The sequence below is a fragment of the Amyelois transitella genome, chromosome 15 (assembly GCF_032362555.1).
Source record: "Amyelois transitella isolate CPQ chromosome 15, ilAmyTran1.1, whole genome shotgun sequence".
Classification (NCBI taxonomy): domain Eukaryota; kingdom Metazoa; phylum Arthropoda; class Insecta; order Lepidoptera; family Pyralidae; genus Amyelois; species Amyelois transitella.
The window spans coordinates 9,809,994-9,826,875 of NC_083518.1; the positions used below are offsets into that span (position 1 = coordinate 9,809,994).

Here is a 16,882-nt window from a genome sequence, read left to right on the forward strand (position 1 = left end):
AACTAATATTTCACCCATAACTTTGTGAAATTTTGTATGTATTGTTAATTATCCGAGGTCAAACACAGGTAACTTATTTTTAATTTTTCACGGACACAAGAAACACGATAATTTTGACGAGGGCGAGGCGCGGATTTTAGAAAGCCTAATAATTACACTATTTTATTACTTAAAAACATTTATGCAATAAACAAAATGTCTACAGAATGTCTACTACACAGTAGACATTTTGTTTATTGCACATATGTCAGAAACAATAGAAGTTTACGGAAAAGCTCCGAAAAGCTCCTAAAAAGCATTCACGTCACAACAAGCAGTTCCAAATGTGACTAAGAATGCTTCTGTGGCGTTCAGCCAAGTCTGCCGTGCAGTTTTCATAATTTAATTTTTAATATCAAAATAACTACCAATCGCCGAGTTTGCATGACGAGAGTGAATGAATGTAAATGAAGGAAAAGTTCCACGACCCCTCCACACTTTGGAAGTAGTCTCTGCCTACCCCTCCGGGATTGAAAGAAGCGTGATTTTATTTATGTATGTGTATGATTTTTTTTATGTAGTTTCTTTGCAATCAAACAGAAGAAAACGAATATTTCATCCCACCTTTGAATACTTTTTTATTGAAGTTTGTTTGTTTGTATTATCTTTATTGCATAGAAATTTACACGATAACAAGAAAATAGTAAGTACATAGTTATAAAAGAAACAAATCACTTGCAATGGCGGACTTATCCCATGAAGGGATCTCTTCCAGTAAACAATAAAGGACAATAATGAAGTTTTAACGAGTATTATTCGGCTAATCCTCCTCCGTTCTCTTTTCACTGTTATTTATATGAATCGTGTGTCTGAGGTGTCATGTCAACGAAACCGAACTACATGCCCCGTGAACCGCAGCGCGCCGTCGCTGGCGCCGCGCCAAAGGGGTCACTGGGTGAGGAAAGGTAGTATTGTATCCTGTTAAGTCCATGCGATAGTTTATTGTATACATACATACATACATATAGACACGTGTATATCCCTTGAGGAGTAGACAGAGCTAACAGTCTTGAAAAGACTGAAAGGACGTTCAGCTGTATGGTTTTATGATGGATCTACATTCATTAATATTTTTTAATGTAGACAATGTGCATTCGTCCACGATTTAGATTTAAGAGATCTATATTTGTATATTGACGTCCGATGAAAATGCTGCAGTGTAGTTTGTTCCGCCGCTTCTTCTACACATGCGCTATGGAAGCGGTAGTAGTTATAATTAGATTTAAGTAACGTGACATCAATAAGTGATACCTTGTATCCAATTTTTAAAATAAATCTATTCTATTCTATGGAATTGAGATTCAAATAGTGACAGGTAGCTAGCTCAACGCCTTCGCAAGAGGTATCCCAATTTACTTTAGTCGCCTTTCACAACATCCATGGGCAAGATATCGAGTGGTCGTATTCAAAAGTTCCGGACACCACAATTGTTAAACAATATGTAAAAAGTCTTCTAAAATTTCCGAGACAAAATAAAGGTACGTCACTTGCGCGTTTAATACCTGCATCATCACTACATAGTATAAAACAAAGTCGCTTTCCCTATGTCCCTATGTCCCTTTGTATGCTTAAATCTTGAAAACTACGCACCGGATTTTGATGCAGTTTTTTTTTTAATAGATAGATTCAAGAGGAAGGTTTATATGTATAATAACATCCATTAAACAGTGGAGAAATAATGTTATTTTTGAGGTTTCTAATGTAATGTCGTTAATTATCATGTTTTTTCCCGCTTACTCGTACGTTGCAAAAGCAGGCTGAACGCTACGAGATTTATCAAAATAATGTACTAATTATACTTTGTACACATTGAAATGGTCTACAGAAAACTCCGCGATGGTATATGTCTATCTCAAAAAAACATTTTTTGTCATTTACTTTACGACAATCAGCAGCGTTTCCCTAGTTATTTATAAATAGTTAAAGTCTTCCAAGTTTCCAATTTCAAATTCTCAATCCAACCACTCCCCAAGAGAGGACTATCGATTTCCAAAACCAATTTATTCCAATCCAGATTACCCAAAAATTCATACCGCCGAAATTAATTCCGTGTTACCGCGAGCCCTTTCTCCGTCCTACCGTCTCCCTTTCGCCTCTAATTATCGGGAATATCAGGTGGGAACGGCAACCGTAAATCGGGAACACTCCTGGCGCGTCCTTGATGAAGCTTTGAATTTTACGAAGGCGGTTATAAAATGTGTGGAAATATTACAGACTATAGCAGCACCCCGATAAAATCCGCTCTTACATTTTACAACATACATACAGTTACGTCTATATCCCTCGCGGGGTAGGCAGTACAACGTTTTTTAAATGCAAACAAAGATTTCATTCATCGCTTGAAAGAAGAAAGTCAATTTTATAAACTTAAGATCATTTCTGTAACAACTACCTATATTTTTTATTTTAGCTATAAAAATACGCGCGATAAAAAATCCTAATTCCAATTTATGTTTATGCACGTGTACAGAATATTTGATGGCGCGAAAACACATTTTGTGATTAAGTTTGATAATTTCCAGATAACACTTTTACAGCTATTTTATGTTTATTAATTCATTGTACAGTAGTATTAAAGTAAAATTAGTATTAAAATAATTTGACATTAACGGCGTGTGAAATTTTCACAACATCATCTAAAAATAACACTATATCAATCCTACTTTTACATCACACTCCATATCTTTCGATTGATGTCGTTGAAGGCGATGAAAAGAAAATGGCACTATCAAATGCATCAAAATTATCAATATAGTCTCAAAACCCAATTGAGAATACGTTTCGATACTTTGATTTTCTTTTATATCTATTTTTTTAATTTCCTTTTATATAATTTCTCATTTATTTAATTTTCTTTTATAGTAATTAAAGACAAAGTACATAAATTTTTCGCAACTACATCCATAGTCAACTACATCCAATTTCAAAGGATAAATGTTAAAGTTATTTCTAATATTTAGTTGATTAAAAGTGGTACCTTTTTAAAAAGGCCCTCACGTCTCCTGCCAAAAGTATAGCGTAAGTCCTTAACGTCAATATCAAGGATATCGAAGATCTTGACTACATACGTTACACCCAAAAAACAGAAAACTAATCTTAAGAACCAAGTAAAAGCAAACAAATATAAGTTATAACTAGTACTTCAGACCTGGCAAATTACATCTTACCTCCAGAAATAGAAAGGATTGTCAATCCAACGCCGTCCAACGATGGAAGAGAACTCAATTATCCGAGCAAAAATAAATAAACAGCCCCGAATTTATCCGTTGACGAAACAGAATTCCGGGCCGCCACAGAGTAGTTAAGTTCAGCTTTTATAGAACTGATTGCAAATAGAATACCTGAAAGGCTCAATAGATGATAGAGTGATGTATTTTCGAAATGAAAAAAATTATACGATACTAAATACTTCATACAAATTCTTTAATGTGATTGTAAAACAAATTTCCTAAATAAAAATATTTACTAAAATAGAAGGCCCATAAGAAACAAATGTCTTAAAAATGGCCTTAAATTCTTTCATAAACATAGCGCTCCAAAAACTAAGGCCAGGACCCAGAATATAACTGGTAACAAGTAAAACAAGAAACAACAAATTATTATTTTTTTCCTCTAACATGAGTACAGCTAAAACCATATTTTCTCCTCCCTCCTAGCTTTAATAACGTTTACGTCCTCGCCTGTAAAGCCTGGAAAGGAGCTTTTTTTATTATGATTTTGGTTATTTTTCTTCAATATTGGATTAGGCATTTGTCTGATGGTTAGTGACGAAGCAGATGATGTTACATACCTATCCAATAAATGCCTATTTATTCTACTATTGAATATTCGCGTACAGTAATTGTCGGGGTTTGGGCAACTCAGGCTTTTACACAAAATGCCTCCCATCTGACCTTCGGAAATTTCGTAGGGGAACGGAACCCATATTGGATCGCTGGAAACGCTGCACAAAATGAATATGCCAATTCACAAAGTAAAACTTCACGGCAAAGGTATATAGGCTATATTATTTTACACAGGCTGACATGACATTATATATTTTTTATCTGTCTAAGCCCACTGATAGTCTCGGCTACACTGTGACCAATCCAGGATTTTGCTGATAGAATTTCGGCCACGCCGAACGCTGTAACAACGCAATGACGATAGAATTTATCCTTTACTAGTGGTCCGCCCTTGCTTTGTGCAATCCTTTCAGATTACGTCTCGGATTTATCTGCTTCATCTCAAAGAGGCATCCAGAATAATTAAACCATCCAGGGAAATGTGGTCTTTGACTCTGAAGCCTATTGGCGCTGTGTACTGTAAGGTACAAAAACGTGACGTGAATGTGCACACAGAGAAGGCAATACAAGTAATATAAATTGTTTTCCTACATACATATAGTCACGTCTACATCCCTAGCGGGATAACAAGAGCCGCCAGTCTCGAAAAGACAGATATGCCACGTTCAGCTAGCTCTATGGCTTTATGCTGGAATTAAGATTCAAATAGTGACAGATCACTATCCCATTGCAATAAGAGGAATCCCAAATTTGTAAGTGAAGAAATGCCAAGCAATTTATTAAATATATAGGTTTAAGAAGAAGAATAAATGGAGCGTGGGTTCGTCGTCTCCATGTTTATTTCACAATCTTCTTACATCTGAACGAAATCGGAAATATTTAGAGTATAAAAACAGTGCTTATTGATAAATACAAAACAATGCCATCTAGTGCGAATCGGTGGAACTACAACGGGGTCAATACATAACGTTGCGTGTCCACTCCTAAAAAAGTTAGAGGAATTAATTAGTTGGCGCTGACGATAGACATTAAGCATTTATCTTAGACGCCTTTTACGAAATCTATGAGAAAAATATGGTGGATATATTCTAAAGTGCCGAAAACCATACAACACCGTGTTCTCACACCATTATTTATGTGTCTTACCAATTTTTATCATCAAAATCTTAGCTACAAAGTAACAACTTAACCGCAGCAGAATGTAGACCCCACTATTTCGTTAACTCAGCACCCAATCCCAGGATTTCACTAATGGAATTCCCGAACTCTCCCGATCGCTGTAATAACCGGCGTTTGCTTGGTAATTACAATGTTATTTCCCTGTAATTGCTTGTTTAAGCCGTGATCCCGGATTAAGGCGCAGCTTTGAAAACTGGGAACGCTTCGGGAAGACCAATTTCGCTTTGATGTACAATTTAATATCTCGCTGAAAAGAATATTACCATGGATGTCGTAAAAGGCGACTAAGGGATATGCTTGTATAATTGGGATTCCTCTTTTAGGCGATAGGCTAGCAACCTGTCAGTATTTGAATCTCAACTCTATCATTAAGCCAAACGGCTGGCTTTTCAGTCTTTTGATATAGGATATAGACGTGATTATATAATATATTATGAAATATCTCGCTGAATGTGGTTTGTACTTCAACGTTTTATTATACAAGACTTCTTTACTCGCATTCTTAAATTCCTTGTGGGGTAGGAATTAAAGGCCAGTTTCCAGAGTGTTTTTGCGAGGAAAATTCATGTAATATTTGTAATAGGTATTCAAAGTTAATTGACTGAGCGAGCGAAGTGAGTGACGTCTACCATGATCGGTAGAAATGTATGTATGTAACGCGATAACTTTAATTTTTGATAAATTAAAAATGTATGTAACATCTTTCATTTCATCTTTCAATAGAACTCTTTATCTTTCAAAAGAATCCCAAATTTATAACGCTTTTTCATAGTCGCCTATTACATTTTAAAGTGCACGAAACTGCATTCTAATCTGATATATACATATAGCCTCAACAAAAAAACTCATGACTACCTACGTAGTCGGGCAACAAACATTGGTGGCGACTGCCGAATCAATACAATATTTTGACTGACTAATCAATCATGTCCGCAGGTCATTGTGGTCATTACTTATGCATATCGGGGTAACGATGCCCAGTTTATTACTTCTGTCTATAAAGGGGAGCCGTACTTTGTTTTTGAAATGGGTTGGGACAAGTCATAGCAGTTTGGAGTTAAGGTGCTCCAAAAAAAAAGTAAAACTAAAATTCAGTAAATATTTTGGCTAACTAAGACTTAACAGTAAAACAACAATTGAAGTACATACACACATATAGTCAAGCCTATATCCCTTGCGGGGTAGACAGAGCCAACAGTCTTGCAAAGAAGAAGAATGTGAATAGTTGTCTGAATGTGCAGCTTTCCTCATGATCTTCTTCCTCCTTGCTTTAGTCCCGGTTGTATCCTCACCTCTCTGGAGTCCGGGGTATGCCTTTGGCCATGGATCCTGGATTCAGGTTTTTTACACGAAGCGACTCCCATCTAGCCTCCGCAACCTTTGCAGGTAAACCTAACCCGTATTGGATCCATGGTTACACATCTAGTTGCCTGAATGTGCAGCTTTCCTCGCGATGTTTTCAAAGAAGCTTCCAACAAAATAATGGGTTAAGAAAATCAAAAGACTCTTATAAGTATTTTACTTGCTTTAATCCTAACACTTAAACCCACCTCACTCATGTTAACATGTACCACTAACTCTCAAAGTGCAATTAACTTCAGACTTTGTTGCGCGACCATAAAACCCAAATTGGCTTATATACAGTCATACACGTCATTCTAGTCCATTTTGAATGTTTTTTTTTAAATAAAACATTGATTTTCCTTTAATACCAGGCCAGTAATCTTTAGGGGTGAAGTTTGAATTCTCATTAATAATTCACTGAAAAAAAAGTAATCTTGCTTTTGTTTTTAAGAAAGGAAAGGTATGATTTACAGCCGTGGTTTAAATTTTAATCCCCGACGATAAAAGAGAGGTATTTATTTAGTTCGAAAAAATAGGACGTAGATTTCAACAGAAGACTAATGCTTGCTGTTAACAACTGACATGTTATATACATCGTGACATAATCCCTTACAGGGTAAATATATAGGGGACAAATTACACTGATTGAGTTAGCCTCGAAGTAAGTTCGAGACTTGTGTTACGAGATACCAACTCAACGATACTATATTTTGTAATAAATACTTATATAGATAAACATCCAAGACCCGGGCCAATCAGAAAAAGTTCTTTTCTCATAATGCCCTGGCCGGGATTCGAAGCCGGGACCTCCGGTGTCAAAGACAAGCGTACTACCGCTGCGCCACAGAGGCCAAACAGGGTAGTTGGATAGTCTCGTAAATAAAAAAGCCACGATAAGCTCAATGGCTAATTGATGGAATTGAAATTCAAATAGACACGGGTTGTAGGGCATTGCCTAAAAAAAGAATATCAAGATTTAAAACAGACAATAACGCTTAAATGTTATTTTCTGTTTGCAAAATAAACTATTTTTCCTTACCAAATATACACAATATTAGGTGCTTCACGAACTGCTAATCTTTAATGTAATCGTTACTAACTAAATATATAAAAGAGGACATTGACTGATGGACAAACATAACATCGCACAGTCTCGCAACTGCTGGGCGAGATCTGAAATTAAATATGTGCGTAGGTTCTTTGTATTGGAAGCCCATTGGCTGCAAGAGGAATCACAAATTTACAAGCTTAGTCGCCTTTTACGACATCCATGGGAAAGATATGGAATGGTTCCACTCTAAAGTGCCACAAGGCAATCTGTCGCTATTTGAATCTCAATTCTATCATAAAGCCATACAGCTCAAATTGGCCTTTCAGTCTTTCCAAGACTGTTGGCTCAGTCTACCCTGTAAGGGATAATGATGTGAGTATACGTATGTATGTTTTTAACGTTGTTAAGTGGTACAATATATGCGTTGTTCACCAGAAATTGCTGCGTTTAGCACAATTTCATAATGTATCTTTCCAATTGTGAAAGAATTAAATGGGTCCAGAAGGTTTTTGAGTTCATTCGTTACAAACATACAATTTTTTTTTTTTCTCTTTGGAAAATAGTGTGGATATCTTGCTTTCTGCCCACGGAACCCTAAAATAGAACACCGTTTGATCCATGTCGTTGTTTTCTTGTCAGAATTCGTGCGTATAAATACCCTCTTTATACTTTTTACCTATGCAATAAAAATTGAAAGGGGAGAGGCAGGTGGTGCCCTTTGAGGAAGGGCGGCCAAGTGGGCACACGTTTACTTATTTATTTATTTACCAAAGTGTTTATCATTCTTTATGTTTTCTTTTTCTTTTTTCTTTTTCAAAATTGGATACAATACCTTTTGACGTCACATCAAATCAAAAATCTAATTATAACTACTACCGCTTCCAAAGCGCATGTGTAGAAGGACATAGAGAATGATAAACACAATAAACAAAAGTAAATTAATAAAAACGGGACAAATAATACTTATAATGTATTTATTTAGTTTGACCCCACATAAAGTTCTCAGACTTTTAGCATTAAGTTCGCTAAGTGTGCTATATATTTGTTTTTTTTTATATACCTACTGTACGATTTTGATTTGATCATTAAACTTTTCAGTTACATGGATTACATATTGGAATAATTTAATTCATTCATTCATTCATATAATCACGTTTATTATTATTCAATTATATTTATTATTCAATTCTACTGGCTCTGATAGACAGTATCCTTTGCGGGGTAGACAGAGACATCCAAACATAACTCCTTTCATCTTGACAAACACAAAGTGATATGTTATTTTGAGATTTCTTTTTTACACTGGTACCGGGAACCACACGGCCTAATTAGTTACAATTTAAAGAACATACATACATACATTTGGTCACGTCTATATCCCTTGCGGGGTAGACAGAGCCAACAGTCTTGAAAAGACTGAATGGCCACGTTCATTCAGCTATATGGATAGAATTGAGATTTAAATAGTGACAGGTTGCTAGCCCATCGCCTAAAAGAAGAATCACAAGTTTATAAGCCTTTTACGACATCCATGGGAAAGAGATGGAGTGGTCCTATTCGTTTTTGTATTGGTTCCGGGAACCACATGGCACAATTTATAAAAAAATAAATAAATAAGTAAATCATAATTAAATAAATTAAAATTTAAGGAGTACGAAGTCGCGGGCCACAGCTAGTATAACGTTGTCATTGTCATTTATTTTGATTTATTATTTATACATGTAAATAAATGATAATGACAATATTATAAAACTACAAGCGTATAACAAAAGACTATTTTGTGACAATCGCCAAATTAATTCCATAGGTCAAGGTATTTCTAATTTTTCTTTTGGTTGCGAGACCGGTCATTATTTCTACACAATAATGATTGATGGGGCGAAAACGATCATTGTGACTTGAGCATATTGCCAAATTCAATTTGAATAGCATCGCAGATATAAACTTACTAGCTGTACCCGCGACTTCGTCCGCGTGGAATAGTTATTTTGGGCATCATTGAAGCCCTCAAGGATGAATAATTTTCCCCGTTTTTTTTTTCACATCTCGATGAATGGACTATTCAACACAATAATTTTTCAATTCGGACCAGTAGTTCCTGAGATTACCGCGTTCAAACAAACTAACAAACTCTTCAGCTTTATAATATTAGTATAGATCTATACCCTGCGAGAGAATGTAACCTGAATACTCAATCAACTCGCGATATCCCAAAGTTGAACTGGTAGACAATGCATCAGCATTGATTTTAAACCTTTGTAAATAATGAAAAAGTACCGTGTGGATCCCGCCACTTTAGAATCCTCCATTACTTTCCCGTGAACGTCGTAAAAGACGATTAAGGGATAGGCATAGTTAATTAGGCATTCCTCTAGTAGGCGACGGGCTAGCAATCTGGCACCATTTGAATCTCAATCTCATCATAAATTCTTACAGCTAAACGTGGCTTTTCAGTCTTTTTGAGACTATTGGCTCTGTCTAACCCGCAAGGGATATTGAAGTGACTATTGAGTGATTGAGTGGTTTTACTCTTAAGTGCCGTAAACCGCACGGCGCAAATATTTAAGTAAATTAATCTGGGCTTGACGTAATATATAAACTTTCCTTGCGTCAATTGTCAAATGGACTAAGAACCAAGCTTAACTTCTCAGCGGACTAAAAAAAAAAAAACAAAATATCTTATTTAAATTTTGGACAAAAACATGTCATTCTAATTCCGATGTCGTATTTTTTTAAATCTTGATAGTTTGACGCAAGTCTTGAACTGTTATCTAACATCGTGAAGGTTAAGTACGTTATACAGAGTAACTTGTGAAGACTAAGATCTTTGTACAGAGTTGTAGTCAATTCATACATATCACGTCTTTATTCTTCTTCGGCCTCCCAGGCGCCCCTCTTGACAGAATAGAATAGAATAGATTTCTTTTCAAAATATGTTGATAGTGATATTGAAAGAAGAGTATTTATTTTATTTTATTTATTTTATTATGAGTAGTCAGAAACTATCCAAAAAGGCTCGACTGGCTGTGCATAGGGGCGTATTGATCCCGATATTAATGTATGGGAGTGAAAGTTGGGTATGGCAAAAGAAGCACGAAAGCAGAATAAATGCAGTGGAAATGAGAGCGTTAAGGAGTATGATGGGTGTGAAAATGAGTGAACGGATAAGGAACAGCGTGACCGCATAAGGGAATGTTGTGATGTGAAAGAAGATGTAGTTACAGAAATAGAAAAGGGTATGTTGAAATGGTTCGGTCATGTGGAGAGGATGAATGAAAGCAGGTTGACTAAGCAGATATACAAGGAGAGTGTGGAGGGAAAGGTCGGAGTGGGAAGACCTAAACGAACGTATCTTGATCAAATTAAGGAATGTATGTGTGTATGTTCCCTTTAGATTTTTAAAATCAACACGTCAAGAAAAATAGCTGGCGCACGCTATATTTTCTTTCGCTACCAGTCTTGGAATGGAATGGAATGGAATGCATGGAATTAAGTTAAACTTTATTGAACCAGGTAAATGCATAGGATATAAAATTTGTCATAACAGAGGGCGGCCTCATCGCTAATGGATACTATGAACACTTTCATGCAACTAAATTTTTTACAGATCTTATTCGAATAGGTAGTTTTTAAGAATGGGATTTTCTTGTCAATAGACATTCAACTCATCATCAAAAAAAGATTTATCATTTTATAATTACTTTTTAGAGTGTATTTACTGAACAATGAGCTCATTCACTATAAATAATATGTCATCTCAACCCATCCGTTTGACGCCATATTTTTTAATATGTCACGCTGCGTTGCGTCCGCGCTTTTGATGTGAATTATTGTACCGGTTAATTAATAATACAATTGCGTCGGGAGCGGAATTTCCGCAAGAGTAAAATTTCCTTTTTTCTTTTCTTTTTGAGTGTGTATATGACATTTTATTATTTATTATCACTCAAAAGATTTATGACGTACAATTTATGAATACATTTAGAAGATAATAGTATTGCAAACTAAATTAAACTTTAATTTATATGGCACCACCTGCCTCGTGTTTAAAAAATGTTTCTTAGAAGTCAATCTCGAAGTAGACTAGTTTTTTTACGGTTTTGTATTTCCTATCTTTTATGAAGACATCAGTTGTGAGATTGGTAATTATAAAAACGAAATAAATACTGAAGTTGAAATTACTAAAATTTATCAGAGAATAAAAGTCGCAATAAGTGCTTCAATAAATTAACGAACTTAGACTCTATACCATATCTACTCTATGCTGCCATGAAGGGTACACGACCCAGTTTCAAGGGCCGATAGGCAAATTAGATTGCGGTTGATGAGATTTATACACTGTATTTTTGGATTACGCAATTACTGCTGATAGGTAAAAGTTGAATTGTTATGTTGTCGAGTTGATAACTTTGTGGTCACATTGGGAAACGTGGTACGCTACAATACAAACTTACCTTTTAAAACCTCTTTACTTGTTTCGAAAACTACCTATGACTTTAAGTTTAGGCGTACATGATAAAAGACGACAACGGTCGTAGGTTGTATATATACACCAACCCGTGAAATCTTTACTTTCGCGATTCAGACTAAGATTCGATGTTTGTGACTGATAGCGTCGCGTGATTGGTCGTTGTAACTTGTAAAGATTAATAAGCTGAGGTAACATTTTTTGGAGAGCAAAATATACAGAATGATTGACCGATCGATGAGTAAAGTGCAGCTTAAAAAAATCAACCTTCATATCAAAGTTCCTAGAATACGTTACATGCGGTGGGAAGTGTCCCACCGATTAAAATGTAGATCTTTTGGATAGATCTTTGTTTAATCTTGCGATCATGTTACTGAAGGGAGTAACAAATAAATCTCGCTATCCACATGCAGGTTATCACGCAACGCAACCTTGATGAATATTTGTATAAGTTCGCGTCAAAATCTGTATATTTTACAAAACAAAAATAAAATGAAATAAATTAAAAGTAGCCTAAAATATAAACAGCAACGCAACCTTGATTAATATTTTTATAATATACATATATGTTCGCGTCAAAATCTGTATATTTTACAAAACAAAAATAAAATTAAGTCAATTAAAAGTAGCCTAAAATCTAAACAGCAACGCAACCTTGATTAATATTTGTATAATATACATACATATATGTTCGCGTCAAAATCTGTATATTTTACAAAACAAAAATAAAATTATGTCAATTAAAAGTAGCCTAAAATTTTAAAAACGCGACCTTGATTAATATTTGTATAATATACATACATACATATATATTCACGTCAAAATCTGTACATTTCACAAAACAAAAAAATAAAAAGTAGCCTTAAATCTAAACTCACCGCTTGGATAAAGAAGTCTTCGTGCAGCACGCTGACTATGCCGAAGTTGGTGAACTTGAACACCCTGTCCATGATCCACATGAGGTTGGAGAGGACCCCCGGCCTGGGGTTCCACGTGGTCATCAGCAGGGGAACGTCGCCAGTGCTCTGGTGGTTGGCCAGGACGAGGGTTCTTCGGCCCATGCACGCCACAGGATCGTCGCCGGTTTCCACAACTGCAAAAGACATGATGTGGTTCAATAATCCAGATTTCTATATTATCAATTGTGAATGAATAAATTTCTATGATTTTGTTTTTTTGGTGCCGATTGGTGCCCGGCAAAAAAAAGTTATAACATTAAAATAAAATAATGTAAACATTCTTTTATTTTAATATTGTTCATTCATGCCGTGTGGGTCCCGGCACCAATACAAAAAAGAATAGGACCACTCCATTTCTTTCCCATGGATGTCGTAAAAGGCGACTAAGGGATAGGCTTACACACTTGTGATTCTTTTTTTAGGCGTTGGGCTAGCAGCAACCTGTCACTATTTGGATCTCAATTCCATCATTAAGCCGAGCAGCTGAATGTGGCCATTCAGTCTTTTCGGGACTATTGGCTCTGTCTACCCCGCAAGGGATATAGACGTGACCATATTTATGTATGTATGTATGTTTATTTAGTCACAATTTACGAGGATGTTCATTTTTTATTTGTCTGACCAAAAAACTTGTCCAGTCCACCTCCACCATTCAATTTGGCAACTACACCGGCATTATATCTACGTTATGGCCTGCTAAGTCTCTCCAGAATAGCATTCCCGACAACCCTCCTGAACGTGGGTTAACTGGGATATTTATTTTCTGGAATCGCTTGTGTACCGAACGTGACGCATAGCCAGCTCTCCCTATATACCCCGATTTTCGTATTTATTTTGCCCCGACATAGATTTGTAATGTTCACTTCCTAGATAGTTCTGAACTTGATCAACCTGAAATTGGTAAATCGCTATTGTAAATACAATTCTACCATATTTTTACAACTATAGGTATTACAAGGCCGTAAAACATGAATACACGCAATCAAACACTTTTGTCACACGTTGCGGAGTTCTATGGGAGTCGCTTCGTGAATGACCTGACTCGCCCAATCTAGGATCCATGGTCAGAGGCTTACACCGGGCTCCTCTCCAGAGAGGTGTGGATGCAACCGGGACTAAAGCCAGGAGGAAGAAGATAATCATGGAAATAAACTTGAGTTAAGTATAATAAGTCTGAGATGCAGACAAATTATACATTTAACACAATCCTTGTTTGTCTTTATTGCACAAAAAAAACATGATACAATACAGTTCCTGGAATGAAAAATATGTACAATAGCGGACTTATCCCAATCGGGGTTCTGTTATATATTTCTAGTCTGTTATATATTCAGCAGTTAGAGGTCCATGTAACCGAAATATTCATTGTACGTAGCGAAAATTTCGCTCATCGCCCGACTCCAGGATTACATTTTATTATAACAACGATCATTGTTTGATTTATCGGGATTGACGTGGAAAATTGGAAAGACGATTGTTCGGTAAAGCCGAAAATCCTTTAGGTATATTGCATGACTTTGCACGCAAGGTGTGTAAATAAAATTCATTTTTAGTAATATCTGTTTATATAGCATAAAAAAATATATACGGGACAAATTACACTGATTGAGTTAGCCTCGAAGTAAGTTCGAAACTTGTGTTACGAGATACTTACTCAACGATACTATATTTAATAATATAATACTTATATAGATAAACATCCAAGACCCAGGACAATCAGAAAAAGTTCTTTTCTCATCATGATGAAAGTGATTGATGCAAAAGAAGTGCGCTGGAACCGTGGTAAGAACAGAGATATCTGGGAGCACGGCACGGCGATATAATTGTAATATTAATTGTGTTTTCATGCGATGTCCCAGTCGATCTATTTGTTTGAACGTAAAATATTTTAAATATTGGCATGATAATAACTTGTGTAATTATAATAATAACTTAAGACAGTAGGTCCTTTAAGTAGATACTAAATAGATTAACCAACTGGGTATTACTATATCTAACAACTTATTACGGTAGAAAGACTGAGCTGCGAGACTTGGGTTTTTTTTACAGGAAGTTTTTGATGGCTTATCTTTTTCTACCACTCTTAAAAAGAGGCGTGATACATATTACTTAAACTAGCCTGTAGGTAGGACATACATACATACATAAAATCACGCCTCTTTCCCGGAGGGGTAGGCAGAGACTACCTCTTTCCACTTGCCACGATCTCTGCATACTTCCTTCGCTTCATCCACATTCATAACTATCTTCATGCAAGCTCGGCGGTTTCGGGTACTTTTGACCTGAACCTTTGTAGGTAGCAATAACATTAAATTAATAAAAAACACAAAACTGAGAGATACTATGGTAAACAAAAGCAGTACTTATACACTGTTTCTTCACTTACAATCGGAATCAAGTAAGTATAGCGCAATGTAGCAAATGTGGACCACTTTAAACTTAGTGTGTGGTCTAAAATACAAGAAAATGTAGTCTAAAAATAACACGTTCAGCTGTATGGCTCACTGATGGAACTTTATTAGATTAATATAGTAAGAGGTTGCTCGCCCATTGCCTATAAGAAGAATAAAATTTTTAGTTCATCCCTTAGTCGCTTTTGACGACATCTATGGAAAAGATTCGGAGGGATACCTATTATAAAGTGCCGGGAACCACAGGACACGGCTCAAATTACATACATATAATCACGTCTTAATCGCTAGCGGGGTAGACGGAGCCAACGTAGGCCACGTTCAGTTGTTTGGCTCAATGATAGAATTGAGATTCGAATAGTGACAGTTTGCTAGCCTATCGCCTAGAAAAATCGCAATTTTACAACCCTATCCCTTAATCACCTATTACCACATCCACGGGAAGAGATAGAATGGTCAATAGGACAACTATTTTTTAGTATGGTGCCATTTTAACCACACGGCTCAAATTACTTCAAAACAAAAACGCTCTCATCTACTCCTTGTACCAAATTCACCCACGTGAGTCACAGCGAGAGTGAATGGGACATTAGCATTTTGACGCCGCGTCAAATATTCACACGCCGCCCGCACCGTTCATACGTCGTGCGTGATTAGGTGATTGAGTTACAGTCCACTTAATTCATGTACTGAAATTGTGGCGTAACTAGTGGTGGGGCCGAGTCCTGGGTTCTAAAAAGGGGGGCTTGAAATTTTTTTTTTTTTTGTTTTTTTTCTATTAAGTTTATGTTATTTTTGTGTATGAGACTAAGGGACAAGCTTATAAAGTAGTGGTGTGGCCGAGTCCTGGGTTCGAAAAAACGAGTCTTGAAAAATATTTTTTTTTTATTGGTTTTCCTATTACGTTTATGTTATTAGTCTAGTGGATAGGCTTATAAACTCGGGATTGTTCTTTAAGGCGGTGTGGCTAGCAACCTGTCACTATTTGAATGTCAATTCTATAATTAAGCCAAATAGCTGAACGTTGGCTCTGTTTACCCCACAAGGGATATAGACGTGACCATATGTATGTATGTATGTATATACTATTGAGTTAGTGTAATATCTCACAACACAGGTTTAAAACTCAATCTATGTGAGTCGACTGTCATCTTATCTATATCTATGAAAATCTTGTGTCACGATGTTCGTTCCCGTACTCCTACGAAACGGCTTGACCGATTCTCATCAAATTTTGTGAACATATTGAGCAGGTCTGAGAATCGGCCAACATCTATTTTTCATACCACTTAGTGATAAGGGTTGTCCACCCTTAACACTTTTTTTAAACTAGAAATTACTTCAAAATTATTTATATGGCAAAACAACGTTTGCCGGGACAGCTAGTGTAGGTACCTATATGTATTTTCATCGCTCTGTAAACATAAATTTATTATTCATGACAAGACGTTGTTTACATCAAAATAGAGCCACAGAGTTATTAATTTCCCAACTTGAAATGAAATGCTTTCATAACCGTAGGTGTACAATAACCTTCAAACGACCTTCGTTGTAAACATCAAAATATACAGAGCTAAGAAGGGTATAAGAAATTCCATATTATTAGGCCGTGGGAGGTAAACTCAATATTGCAGTGGAAGATTAAA

At 36.0% G+C, this 16,882-nt stretch overlaps 1 protein-coding gene across 1 annotated transcript in view; it reads right to left on the reverse strand.

Moving 5' to 3' along the window:
* The window catches only part of LOC106139661 (acyl-CoA:lysophosphatidylglycerol acyltransferase 1), a 278,083-nt gene that overhangs the window by 122,720 nt on the left and 138,481 nt on the right, over nucleotides 1-16,882 (reverse strand). The window contains exon 4 of the mRNA XM_013341150.2: nucleotides 12,745-12,959. Coding sequence (XP_013196604.2) covers nucleotides 12,745-12,959 — 215 coding nt within the window. The remainder of the gene's footprint in view (nucleotides 1-12,744; nucleotides 12,960-16,882) is intronic.